The sequence below is a fragment of the Cebidichthys violaceus genome, unplaced genomic scaffold (assembly GCF_023349555.1).
Source record: "Cebidichthys violaceus isolate CVI_PGR_0920_01 unplaced genomic scaffold, fCebVio1.0.p SCAF_3, whole genome shotgun sequence".
NCBI lineage: Eukaryota > Metazoa > Chordata > Actinopteri > Perciformes > Stichaeidae > Cebidichthys > Cebidichthys violaceus.
The window spans coordinates 6,386,660-6,400,857 of NW_027176483.1; the positions used below are offsets into that span (position 1 = coordinate 6,386,660).

At 43.5% G+C, this 14,198-nt stretch overlaps 1 protein-coding gene across 2 annotated transcripts; it reads left to right on the forward strand.

Annotated features, from left to right (window-relative positions):
- Window positions 1–173: 173 nt before the first annotated feature.
- On the forward strand, window positions 174–9,510 carry cnot4a (CCR4-NOT transcription complex, subunit 4a). 2 transcript variants are annotated; one of them, XM_068723302.1, is made up of 13 exons: window positions 174–394; window positions 2,134–2,369; window positions 2,676–2,873; window positions 3,062–3,148; window positions 3,722–3,823; window positions 4,028–4,153; window positions 4,247–4,371; window positions 4,454–4,660; window positions 4,842–4,899; window positions 4,984–5,239; window positions 6,187–6,690; window positions 6,895–7,128; window positions 7,501–9,510. In XM_068723302.1, exons 2-13 carry the CDS (start codon window positions 2,196–2,198, stop codon window positions 7,830–7,832), a joined length of 2,403 nt encoding a protein of 800 aa, XP_068579403.1. In that variant the 5' UTR covers window positions 174–394; window positions 2,134–2,195; the 3' UTR covers window positions 7,833–9,510. The 2 variants fall into 2 exon arrangements, with proteins under 2 accessions (XP_068579403.1, XP_068579404.1); XM_068723303.1 differs by having other exon boundaries at window positions 2,195–2,369.
- The last annotated feature ends 4,688 nt before the right edge of the window (window positions 9,511–14,198 follow it).

Consider the following 14,198-nt stretch of genomic DNA (forward strand, 5'->3'; position numbering starts at 1 on the left):
TTGCATGTTGGTGTTTTGGTGTAAATAATTTAATTAAGTACAAGTCAGGAAATGTGTCCCTGGTTCCAGCTCAAAGTCGCCGAGAACTGTATTTCCCACAAAGCATCTGTTCATCTGCGCAGACTCAGTCGCTCTGAACACTTGCCCAGCTCCCTCCTCCCTACTTTAATGCTAGCTAAGATGGTGGTTTGAGCGTAAATTGTCTCCACAATACTAAGAAAAGAAAGGGGCAAAACATCTCTATAGCCTTTTAATCACAACAGAACAACAAAACTACGGTTATCTTAAGTGACCGGTTATAGAAATTTTGACATTTCAGACACATTGGCTCGCAGTCCCCGCCCAATTTGGTGTGACTCCCTTGGAGTGGAATCCTAAGCTAAATACGGACAGGGTAAGTAACGTTAGCCAAGTTGCTAGTTGGGCTAGCCAGCTTCCATTCTCTTGATAAATAAAGGACAGTTGTGTTTGTTAGGATTTTTCAGACTTCTGTTGGAGTATTCTCGGGCTTATTCGATCACTGTCCAGGTAATCTAAATGTCGTGAGAGCCATGTCAGTTGTTTATAGTGCCAACAACTTGCTCCCAGTTCAGCGTTAGCTTGTGTAGGCCGCATCGTAAGCTTGGCATCAAAACCCCGTACATCTGATGAGAATGTAGCATGCTAGCTACGCTGATGCTAGCGGTTAGCATAAAAGCAAGCTGTCAGTTTATATGTAGGAGAAGGCGTACCGTTATGGCATACATATCTTTAAACGTGTAATGCTAATGTCAAGTAAATAATTACCTCTGTATATTTCGATGTTGTGATGTTACCTACAATTACTCCTGAATACGTGTTATTAGGTAGACCGGCTTCTTTTACCAATTCGCGGCTAATGTTAGCTTAGCCTAACGTTAGTCAAATAACATCTGTCATAATGTACGATCCAGTAGGCAGAGCAGCTAAAGTTACCAGCCTGGCTAACCTTAACTAACGTCAGGTATTCATACACGACTTTATTAATCAGCTGATATCTGCGAGTGAAGCAGCAGAACCACTCCTGTACGTGTTAATCTGTTTGCAAAATGCTGCCAAGTATCTGAAATGTTGGCATTGTTCTGACATTATTTGATTAAACTTTACACTGTCAGGTTTGATAAATCTGGGTTTGTCATGACTTCACCTGCTGGTAGCAGTGTTGTCACGCGGAAACTAAGCTGACGTTTAACTGCTTCCTAGAAAGGTTGTAAATAAACGCAGTTTGTTGCATTTCCCTTATGACGAGGTGAATACTTTAGTCAACCCCAGAAAGATACCACAACATCCTCATTATCACTTCAACACGATGACAGCTGTGTTTTACTTATAGATTTCTGAGATATGCCGTCAGTTGTCTTTTTATCAGGCACATTTAGCTTAAACTAATGCAGTCACAAAGTGCTGCGATAACTCAATCTTCCATGGAGGTTATAACATCGAGTTCTTCTGAAACTGTTTTAAAACGGCCTTGATTCAACTTTATCATCATATTTATAGGCATTGTGGTGTACAGAAAAAATGTTGCATGGCATTTTGTCACCACATACACCCAGTTTGTAATACTGTAAGTATATTTCATCATAGGCTTAAACACCATTGTGTTACCACCTTTAGCGATATAGTGATATTTCTTTAAATAAAAGTCTTTGGGATTGCTACTTAAAGAGAGTAATTGATCATCAAGATTTTCATTTCTGTCGAACGCTTTATTGTTTCAGCTCTGAAATGGACTGAGAGCATTTACCGGTATGTAATCTACCCTCGGTGGTTTAAATGCAGAAGCCCAGACATTAGAAACATCTCCGCCTAAAGCACAGTGCAGTTCACCAGCACCACAAACTGAACATTATATCCATCATTAAAGTAAAATATTAGGTATTGCAGTAGACTGCAGTAGTTAAGCTAGGTGGACCTAACAGAGTGAGTGTTTCCTTTTGCTGCTGGAAATGTGTTTATTGTTGTGCTCAGTCTGATTTAGTGATCTTGGTGGTCATAAAGTCAGTTTTAGAGTCTACACAATCCTGCATCAAGTTCAGTTAGTAGAAATGAGTGGTTGATGTTATCATGTCATGATGGAGCTCTCAAACTCAACTTTTTTTAATGTTTTCTCAGCCCTGTGCTCTGTGACCAGCTTCAGAACTCCCTCCTCCCCCCCCTCCCTGCCACACCATAGGATGTCCCACAGCCCTGAAATGAAGGACGACCCCATGGAGTGCCCTCTGTGCATGGAGCCGCTGGAGATTGATGACGTCAACTTCTTCCCCTGCACCTGCGGCTATCAGATCTGCCGCTTCTGTTGGCATCGCATCCGCACAGATGAGAACGGCCTCTGCCCCGCTTGCAGAAAGGTGAGGCGATGATGATGATGATGATGATGATGACGATGACGACATGGACACGATAGCAGAGAAACTCATCTCAACTGAAGGGGGATTTTTTTCTGTCCTGACAAACAGAAGGGATGAGGATGTTGAGTGCAGCCCTGTTTGTTAAAACATAAACTCATCATTTACAATTTACAGCCTCAGCAGTGTGGCTAGTGATGCCTTGTTGAACCACCATATTTACAACTAAAGTTCTCCGTTACCCACTATCCTTTACAAAAGCCACATAATTTAAACTACAGTATTTTTTTCATCATCGTCTTTGTGTAGCCGTACCCAGAGGACCCCGCGGTGTACAAGCCTCTCTCACAGGAGGAGATCCAAAGGATAAAGAACGAAAAGAAGCAGAAACAGAACGAGAAGAAGCAGAAGGTGACAGAAAACCGAAAGCACCTGGCCAGTGTCAGAGTAGTCCAGAGAAACCTGGTGTTTGTGGTGGGGCTCTCACAGCGACTCGCCGACCCGGAGGTGAGTACAGTGTCTCCACTGATACTGAATTATTTTAATGCACATTTTAAATGTCTTCCAGTAAAACCTCCCTCTGAAGCCTCAAGAGTAAAGCTCTTGTTGAATATTTTGTATAAGAGTTCACAGTGCACCCAAAACTTTGTGATAACTGACATACATATATATATATATATATTTTTTGCCCACAGGTCCTAAAACGACCAGAATATTTTGGGAGGTTTGGGAAAATCCATAAAGTGGTCATCAACAATAGCACATCCTACGCAGGTTCACAGGTGAGGGTGGATCAAAGATGACGGGATGTTCTCACAATTGATATGTTTTTAAACATCATTAGAACTTAAGCCTTGTCTACACGACACAGGTGTTTGTGTAAACATAGCTTTTTCTATGCGTCTTGGGCTTTTGTCCACACCCAAGCAGGTGTGGACAAGGTCTCTGAAAAATAAGGTGAAGATTTTCAGACACCCAGTTTTCAGTGGTGACGGGGAAAGCATAGTTTTGGGCTTTTAACAGCAGATTGTTATCACCTTTGTGAGGAGTCACTAATGAGGTGTGTGTGCCCACTGGCTTTGACGGTGCTTAGATTGTGTTTGTGCGTTTTCGTCTGGAAGGAGGAAAAACGCCGATAACAAAAACATGTGGACTAGGTCTTAATCTGTTTGTTTTTTTTAATAGAAGAACCATTTGTCTTTTACCAGGCAAAATGTGAAACCTTGTGTTCATCGTTTTGCATATACCAAGATTTGTTTGTCTTTTTAGTTATTTTAGTTTTTAGTCCTCACTGTAACAGCATTGCAGCTACAGTAGATGTGTTGAACTGTTTACTTTATTTTCTGTTTTTTCAGGGACCCAGTGCCAGCGCTTATGTCACTTACATCCGCTCTGAAGATGCTTTAAGAGCAATACAGTGTGTGAACAATGTGGTTGTTGATGGCAGAACCCTCAAGGTGAGAAGTTAATAACTGCGGATCTATGTGACTACGATTAGTTTAATTTGCATAACAAAGCCACGCCTTCCTGTCTGTAAGACATAAACACCCTTTTATTAAACAACCTGCGATGTAAAATAGTACGATTAAACTAAAAGTCCTTTGAAAGAAAGCTCCATAACCACCGCTTCTCCTTTCTTCTCTTTGGTCTCTCTGTCACAGGCTTCTTTAGGCACAACAAAGTACTGCAGTTACTTCCTTAAAAGTATGCAGTGTCCCAAACCTGATTGTATGTATCTACATGAGCTGGGGGATGAAGCGGCTAGCTTTACTAAAGAGGAAATGCAGGTAAAATATTTTTCTCTTTCTGAAATGTGAATTAATTTGTTCATTAACAAAATGATTAATGCTGACTCATGTTGTGTCATTTGTTTTTTTTAGGCAGGGAAACATCAAGAGTATGAGCAGAAACTCCTCCAAGACCTCTATAAAATTAACCCTAGCTTTCTACAACCTCCAGCATGTGGAACAGAGAAGTCAAAGAGTAAATCCAACTCCACACAGAGGTTGGTTCTTTTTATTTTCTTCTAGCTTTCTCTTATTACGTCCACTTGTGCTGAGCTCGATTGTTCTGCTGTTTTGAAACAGAGCCAATAGTACCAACGGTAAAGATGGGTGGCCGACGCTGTCAGGACACAACAAACTGGCCAACGGGCTTTCAGAGGACCGCAAGTCTCCTCCGCTGCTAGACTATCTAGACCAAGAAGCTATGGCTTCAGATGGGCTAGAAACAGACCTGGGTCCTGGTCAGCATGCTGCATTGTCCCCCTTCTCCTCTAACTGTGACAGCAACAGGTAACGTAGACTCCTCCTGGACGATGGCACCAACGTATCCTGAACAAAATGATTTTATTCACATTTTAAAAAGTTGTAGTCACATTGTTGGTTGATGTTTGTTTGTAAACACAGCATTCAAACATTTTTGCACATCATATTTTTGACTATGTATTTAAATGAGTCACTTGTTTCCCTGCAGTCCCAGTGACAAACCTCCAGATTCGATCGGTATGGTGAATGGAGAGACTTTACTACAGGTGAAGAGCCTTAACTCACGTTTTTATTTCCATATGGATGAAGGTGATCCAGGACAACCTCACAAACTCTCTCTTTTGTTCCAGATGCCCACCAGTGACTCCCCTTCTCCTCCCCCTGGTTTAACCAAGCCCAGCCTCGTGGTGCCCATCAGCGTGGCAGACCTCACAGCCCGTTCACCCTTCGAGGGAGCGGCCGCTGAGTCCCAGTCGCTCTTTTCAGACAACAGTAACTTCAGACATCCTAACCCGCTCCCCGCTGGCCTGCCCCCCTTCCCCAGCTCCCCCCGCGGCAATTCTGACTGGCCCATGACCCCCGAACCACAGAGCCTCTTCACATCAGGTACAATGGAGATTTGATTAAACCTTTTGCATGTCTTTAGTGCTTGATTGGTTGTGTTTTTGTCTTAATATTCAAGTGCGTTGACCTGCATCCCACACTGGTTCCTTTACCGGTGCAATGATCCAAGGAAAGAGGCTGTCGTATACTGTAAAGATTGTGAAACCAATTGAACTAAAGCTGCCAGGATCCTATTGACCAAGAGCAGCGTCCTCTGAGTGAATTTGAGTTCCCTCTATTGAATAGTTACAGTGTATGTGTCTAGGGCTTTTATTGTGAAAGGTAAGAATGGAAGGAGTTGATCTGAGGCCTGCACTACGAAGCAGGATCTGGGTTCAGCGAGGTAACTTCAGGGTTAACTCTGGGTTTTCAGTCTTAAGACGGAGGTTCACTTCTTACGCTGAACACCTAACCTGCTCTGGAGATAACATAAGGATAAGAGATCAACTCATATGAAAGCACACTTACTGACCAATCAAAGCTCGGTTCATTGATCGGTAGATAATATTACACAAATACGAAGAAGTTAAAGTCCTAATCCAGAATAAAAGCAGCACAGTTTAAATGGACACATTGAAAAAATGACTGCTTGCAATTAATCGCCGAATGTGTAAATCAATAGATTTATAATGTCAATGCCCATCTAGAGCAAGATAGATCTGCCTGTAACTACATGTGTGTAGTCAGTTCATGTTTCAAATGTATTCTTAAGGCGTGTGTGACAATATTTTAGCCTTATTCTTTCAGCTGTAACCCTTATCATATATTCATATCATGTATTTGCTTACGCGTGTCGGCTTCTCGAGCTGTGTGCCATGTCTGGGTCGTGTCTTACAGTCTAGATGCAGCGTTACTTTGCTCCGGTTACTTTTGTTTGCTGTGGGTGATTTATAAGTTATGTACAGAAACCTTCCCGCTCAGTAACGTGTGTCTCTCTTCTGTCCTCACAGACACAATACCAGTGTCTTCTTCCACAGACTGGCAGGCGGCCTTCGGCTTCGGCTCGTCCAGCAAACAGCAGGACGACGATCTGGGCTTCGACCCTTTCGACGTCACTCGCAAGGCCCTGGCCGACCTGATAGAGAAGGAGCTGTCGGTGCAGGATCAGAGCCCCTTCTCCCCGGGGCTCCTCTCCCATGGCGGGAGCAACCACGGCCTCGGCCTGCCTCCTCTCAACCCGAACCCCGGCACCTCTCACCACTTCCCCAGCAGCCTGCCACGCCTCCCCCAGCTCCACCACAGAGCCATCTACAGCTCCTTCAGTTTCCCGGGCAGTCAGAACAGCCAGGCCAGTCAGCAGCAGCCAGCCGCCAGACACCCCTGGATGGGCGTCCCGACGCGAAATAACCTCACACACTTGAACCACTCAGCCAGTGCTGCCTCACACAGTAATTTCCTGGACCTGAATCTGCCCCCTCAGCACAACACAGGGCTGGGAGGGATCCCCATCTCAGGTACCTGACATCTGGGCCGCCGCCACCGCACCTTTCTCTGATCAGATGTTTTGTATAATGGTGTTATGTAAAGTCACAATGTGTGGTACTTGTTTTGTGAAGCTTACACAGGGAATGCTGGTCGGTGCAGTTCTGCAACTGACCACTAGTCGGTGATCAAAACACCTGATGAACTGACCTTCCTGTTTTCTTCTCCTCCTGCAGAAAATAGTGGCTCTATAGACGGATTAAATGTGAAAGAGTGGCAGGACGGCCTCAGAGCTCTCCTGCCCAACATCAATATCAATTTCGGGGGCCTCCCAAACTCCTCTTCCTCGTCATCCTCGTCATCCTCCAACAGTGTTAACCACATCGGTGGACCGCTAGGGCCAGCAGGCATCTCACACAGCCTGAGCTGGGACGGCACAGCCAGTTGGATGGACCCTGCTATCATCACAGGTGGAACTTGTTATTTACATGAGTCAGCAGTTAGTTAGGTGATTGACAAAATCAAGCAACAATCATTTTGATATTCGATTAATTGTGTAAGTCATTTAATAAGCAAAAATGCCAAAAAGTTACTGGTTCCAGCTGCTGTTTTCTACCATTGTAACTTGAATTTGAGCGGCAAGTATTTTCTTTTTGAACTAAACACTAATCTGTTGCTTATTTTACTCAAATTATCGCTTTTCGATAATGATTTAAGCAAATCATTTCTAAAACTGATTATCACACCGGTGAAGCTGGACCCATCAAATGTTATATATCTGTGAAGAATGATTTGTTTACTGCGGTGCTGTTGTGTTAAAATGTGTTTACCCCCCCCCCCAGGCATCCCGGCCTCAGCAGGCAACAGTTTAGACTGTCTCCAGGACGACAACCCTCCACACTGGCTCAAGTCCCTGCAGGCGCTCACAGAGATGGACGGCCCGGCCAGCTCAGCGGTGCCCACTCCTCCCCAGCCCCTCCACAGCGGCCTCCTCGACGCCCACCTCCCTCTCCACCACAGAGCCGCCGGCGGCTGGGCTCCCTACCTGCCCCCCCCCACAGCCAACCCCGCCAGCCAGTTCCACTCCCCTCCCCCCGGTTTCCAGACCGCTTTCAGACCCCCGGGACAGCCCGCCACAGAGCTGCTACAGAGTGCCGCTGTGGACCGCCACTGAACACAGACTACAGCAGACACCCATCCATTCCCCCACTACCACTTTATACCCACTCATCCTGTACCCCCCCCCCCCCCCCCTCCCCTCCCCTCCCCTCCCCCCCAATGCAATACACACCAATCTGCAGAGTATGAAAAATGATTAACAAAGTAACAAACATGCTTTCTTCTTTTTCTCTTCCTCCTTCCTTTTGTCTACTCTGAAGGCCTATTTGTTTTTTGTTTGTGGCACACAAGTTATCGGTACCCTTTTACCCGCTACTACCATCACCACTCATTAGACCTAGTTCTGGGTGTAACATGGGATTCATTGTGTAGCTCACTGTTAACAGAGAAACAGTACGGCATCGAGTGCCCAGCAGTGACACGAGACGTAACTCCACAAACTGACTAGGAAACAAAATTAGCTGAAGGGGAGACCTTTTTTAAAAAGTAACTAATGATTAAGCATGAACAACATTTGTGTTTTTGAAAGTTGAAGTCACGATTAAGTTTTCGAGGAATGAAGCAAGCTGTGAATCTGCTCTTGAAGCTTTGCCCCAAAGACCCTCATCCTCCCCACGTTAACAGGAGACTGTGAAGCGGTTCACCCTCACAGCCACGTTGTGAAGACGGCGAGGTGAGAGACAGAGAGAAAAAGGGGGGTTGGCACTTAGCTTTTTTTTTTTTTTTTTTTTGAGAGTGGTTTTAAAAAAGAAAATGTAAAAAAAAAAAAAAAAAAAAGAAGCTGAGTTTTGGTTATTAGAGAGTGAATGCAGATGGCACAGGGGAGTTGAGGGCACAGGCTATGCACGGGCTCCCTGTTAGGTAGGGACACAGACGGCCTGCTCCAGAGGCCGCTTGGCCCACATTCCCGTTAGAGGAGGGCTCCCACTGGCCCCGTCCTGCTGGAGGAAAAATTTTTGCTGAACCTCTGTATCAGAGGATAGAGCACTGCCTAACCGCGGGGCGCCGGGGCTTTGGGAGATCGTGGCACACATCCTGAGCACTAGGGTTAGACTCTTACTCACAGTGCCACTGTGTGGTACCTACAGTAGCTAGCCCTAACATGGACAGCCACCAAGTAGATAAGACAATGATGGACGAGGATATGTCAAAAAAAAAAATACTAAAGAGGGTAGCAACAGGGTGAACAGGTCCCTTTTGTTCGACCCACGAGGGCTTAAACGAGGCCTTAACATGGACAGATGAGAGAAAGGAGTGATGGGAGGAGGAGTCTAGCGTCAATGATTGCTGAAAAAAAATATGCAATATTGTATGCGACTGTATGTGAGTGTATGTCCCAAAGTAAGGTGCTGCAAGACAATACCACGTACTGTAGTAGTGATTTAAGGAGCTTTCAGCCTTTAGGATTCGAGATCGACCTCTCCGACCACCGCCTTTTTTTTCTTTTTTGAAGTCTTAATTCTGATCCATATTCGCTCTGTCTCTCTTTCTCTCTCTCTTACACCCCCCCCCCCCTACCGAACCCCGCCCCTCCTGCTGTTCCCTATTTAACAGTATTTCACAAAAATGAACAAACTCATCCAGGAGAAGCCAACACAGAGTCCTACAGTGGGTTTTAACATGATGTTGCGCGGGGGGGAAAAAAAACGAAAACAAAATCGAGGCGCTTAAAAGGAAGTGAACTGTCCTCTGCAGGTCTGGAAAAATGAACCTTAAATAAAACTGAAAACTCAGAGCTGGTGTTTGTCTGCTGTTGTGTTCTCAGCACCCTGATTCAAACATGTGCACTTATAAATATTTAAACTTTAAAGTACTCACCACCATACTTTGTAAAACCCCTCAGGAAGGTCACTATAAATCACTCTTTCTGGTTCCAATGTCTTCCACTAGGGGGCAGAGGACTTTCTGTCAGTGATGAAGCGCTGCAGTCGAGCACACACACAAGGTTACACAGTGACTGATGCTACAGTTTCTCAAATCTACATGATTATTCACACTAGATAACAATTTCTAAATTTTTTAAGTATTTATTTGGCGCAGTAAATGCAACAATGATGCATGTAAGAATGAGGTGTTATCACATTGTTCGGTGCCATATGTTTGTCTCTCCAGTGGGAGCCAAGCATGTGTGCATTTTGCCGCTCTGCACTCTCTCAGGCCAATGCAGCAGTAGATACCTGCAGCACAGACTTCTTTTTTTGTCCTGTAGGTCTTCTGGCAGACGCAGGGAGGAGCACAGTTGATACTCGTATACAGTGGCCTCACTATTTCTACTGTTGGATATCTGAATCAGGTGACTCAATATACACATGATTTAAAATGTATTTATTTTTCATCTTTACAGGAAGCCAATCCAAACTTACTTCTGTTTAGGGCTGCAATTTAAATTTGTTTTCAATATTGATTAATATGCATGTTATTTTTCTAAGTAATCATTTAGTCTAGTCTGACTAATATGTTATTTGTTAATATGTTTCGGCTCTGGCTTTGATGTAGCTCGGCATGTGGGCAAGATAGACGACCCAGAACTGCCCCCTCTAGTTTCATTCCCCTTAGTTTCAGTCCCTCTGGTTTCAGGTCCTCTAGTGTCAGGCCCTTTAGTTTCAGCCCCCTCTAGTTTAATTCCCCTCCAGTGTCAGCCCCCTCTAGTTTCAGCTTCTCTAGTTTCAGCCCCCTCTACTGTCAGCCCCCTCTAGTTTAATTCCCCTCTAGTGTCAGCCCCCTCTAGTTTCAGCCCCTTCTTGTGTCAGCCTCCCTCAGGCCTCTGGTGCCAGGCCCATCTGGTTTCCGTCCTTCTAGTGCCAGGCCCATCTGGTTTCAGCCCCCTCTAGTGTCAGCCCCGTCTAGTTTAATTCCCCTCTAGTGTCAGGCCCTCTACATTACATTTTACATTACATTACATTACGGTCATTTAGCAGACGCTTTTATCCAAAGCGACTTACAATTCAGTATTTATCTACACACCGTAGACGGGAGCAATTTTGGGGTTAAGTGTCTTGCTCAAGGACACATTGACATGAGACTAGCTGAAGCCGGGGATCGAACCGCCGACCCTCTGATTGAGAGGCAACCCTGCTCTCCACGGTCACTTCTGTAGTTTCAGCCCTCCTCTGGTTTCAATCCTTCTAGTGTCAGCCTCCCTCAGCCCCCTCTAGTGTCAGTCCCCTCTAGTTTAGTTCCCCTCTAGTTTAGTTCCCCTCTAGTTTAATTCCCCTCTAGCGTCAGGCTCTCTAGTTTCAGCCCCCTCTGGTTTCAATCCTTCTAGTGTCAGCCCCATCTGGTTTCGGCCCCTCTAGTGCCAGGCCCATCTGGTTTCAGTCCTTCTAGTGTCAGACCCATCTGTTTTCAGGCCCCTCTAGTGTCAGCCCCATCTGGTTTTAGTCCTAGTGTTAGCCTCTCTCTGGTTTCAGGCCCCTCTAGTTTTAGGCTCCCTCTGGTTTCAGGCCTCTCTAGTTTTAGGCTCCCTCTGGTTTCAGGCCTCTCTAGTTTTAGGCTCTCTCTGGTTTCAGGCCCCTCTAGTTTTAGGCTCCCTCTGGTTTCAGGCCTCTCTAGTTTTAGGCTCCCTCTGGTTTCAGGCCTCTCTAGTTTTAGGCTCCCTCTGGCTTCAGGCTCTCTGGTTTTAGGCTCCCTCTGACTTCAGCCTCCCTCTGGTTTCAGGCTCTCTAGTTTCAGCCCCTCTAGTTTAATTCCCCTCTAGTGTCAGGTCCTCTAGTTTCAACCCCCTCTGGTTTCAGGCCCCCTAGTTTCAGCCTCCCTCTGGTTTCAGGCTCTCTGGTTTCAGCCCCCCTCTCCTGGTTTCAGGCCCCTCTAGTGTCAGCCCCATCTGGTTTCAGGCCCCTCTAGTTTTAGGCTCCAGGTGCAGAGGAGGCTCTAGCAGAGAAAGGTGAGTGTGTGCGAATAATGCAAGCAGGCAGCAGATTCAGGAGCTGTGACAATGAGTCAGCAGCAACACAGATGGGGGGAGGGGGGGGGGGCTCTGCTGAGAGTGTTCCCAGACCAACACACACTCATGCAGACGCTGCACTGAAACATAATGGAGGTGTCTTTGCGATGATGCATACCTGACAAGAATAGCATCTGTTTATTTTTCTACGGCTACAGAAAAATAACTCCTCTTTTGGCCAAACTCTGTTATTTAGTGCACTGTGACAGCCAGTGGTGCCTTGAACGAATGATTAGTTTATTGATTCCCTTGCTTTGCTGAAACTGCATATTCATGCTCATTATCATAAGGGGAAGGAAAGGACTGTGGAGTGAGGATGAATGATGAAGCAAAAGAGGTTCGATAGAATTCATTGAGACACACCATCTTTTATTTGCATATTGCAAAGACTAAAATTAACTAAACTTGACTAAATTATTATTTTTATTTTAAAGCAGCAGAATTGGGATTGCCTTTAAATGTCTAACTAAATTATGCTGAGTATTTAGAAATAAATGTCTACAAGCAGCATTTAGCCATGGCCAGGTGTTTCATCAGAACAAGCAGAAAAAAACCCTGATTTTTCACTCTGTCCTCTGCAGGGGTTCAGTCTGTTAAACTGCTGAAATCTTGCTTTCCTTGAGGACTGCGGCTATGAGGGCATGTGGAGAGGGCAGAGAAGCTGAAGTGGCTGCCTGTAAGAGTGAGCTGCCTGTGCTGAGAGGCATCGATGGATTATGAGATAATACATAACAATGTATCGCGTGTAGGCGTTTAGCGTCTCGTTCAGTGACATTTTGCAGGAGAATCAGAACTCTCAGGTGCTGCTGTATTTTGTTCACACTGGAGATGAAGAAAGGCTGCCTTCAGCTTCTTTCCACAACAGATCCACACTACCACTCCTCTGCACATATATTATATACTAAATACTGCAGCACACTGTACAAAATATTGTGAGGAACAGTCAAGGAAAGCCTGAGTTGCAGTTTATACTTTCTTAAGGAACTGCAAGAAAATGAATTGTTTTGAAAGACGTTGCAAAAAGCAAGCCTTAATCATATTTTCTTTGGACTCCCCCCTTACACTTAAAAAAAACAATATAACCTTGTTGGTATCTCAATCAATTACTTTAATTATTTGACGAGAACTGACATTGTTTGCCTCTCCAAACTCTTTTTTGTATTTGTTTATTTCAAATGCACTGACTGTTTAAGGACTTTCCATCTTGCTTATGAATATGGACAGCGATGTAAGCAACTCTGAGACTTTATACACGCACAGCAGGGCTTTGAGCTAAATGCTAACATCGCAGTGTTACAATGGCAAGCTAACATGCTAATGGCATGCAGATATATTGCTTCCCAGGTAATTTAGCATGTTAGCATGCTAACATTAGCTAATTTGCAATGAACACAAAAGTATGGAAGGTAAGAACATATTACAATGTATTTGAGGGGGACAGGAATGCCAACTAATCACAACTTTTAACTCAGCTTTGTGACTAAATAGCGAGCAATGTTAAAAAAAAAAACAGAGGCACAGGCCCTGTGCAGCTATTTTTCTTTATCGTACCCAAACTGACAAAAGTTTTTTAGGCAAGCAATCAGCAATCCAGTGGTTTAACTCCAAACCTTCATGAGTGTCCCTGAGGACAACCATAACTTACATTTTGAGGTTATGTGGTGTGGTTTTCATATGTCAATATCATGATGGTCTATGAGCATATATATGTATATGTGTATATATATATATACGTATATATATATATATATACGTATATATACGTATATATATATATATATATACGTATATATATGTATATATATATACGTATATATATATATATACGTATATATATATATACGTATATATATACGTATATGTATATATATATATATATATATATATATACGTATATACGTATATGTATATATATATATATATATATATACGTATATATATATATATATATATATATATATACGTATATACATATATATATACGTATATATATATATACGTATATATATATATGTATACGTATATATATACATATATTTTTATATTTATTTATATATATATTTATATGTATATATGTATTTATATATATTTATTTATATATATTTTTATATTATATATATAAATCACTGCCAGTAGGCAGAAGGGGCAACTCTCAGCAGAAAGCACTCTCTCCATTTATCAGCCTTTGACAGGCTCTCTCACCAGTGGAGCTGCCTGCACTGCAAAAAAAAAATATTAGCAAGAAATTACCATTTTGACAGGTTATGTAGTCTCATATTAAGCTATTAAAACTAGAGCTGTAACAATTAGGGAATTCATTGATTAGTTGGTGTTTTAGTATCTGATTTATCTTTGTTTGGTTTTTTGGTTAACAAAAACTGAGATTGTTCTGTGGTTTCAGATTATTTGTTGAGAATGTGCTGCCTTCCATCCTGTTGAGCGCTTTTTTTAAAGTTTTCTTATGTTTTATGAATTTAA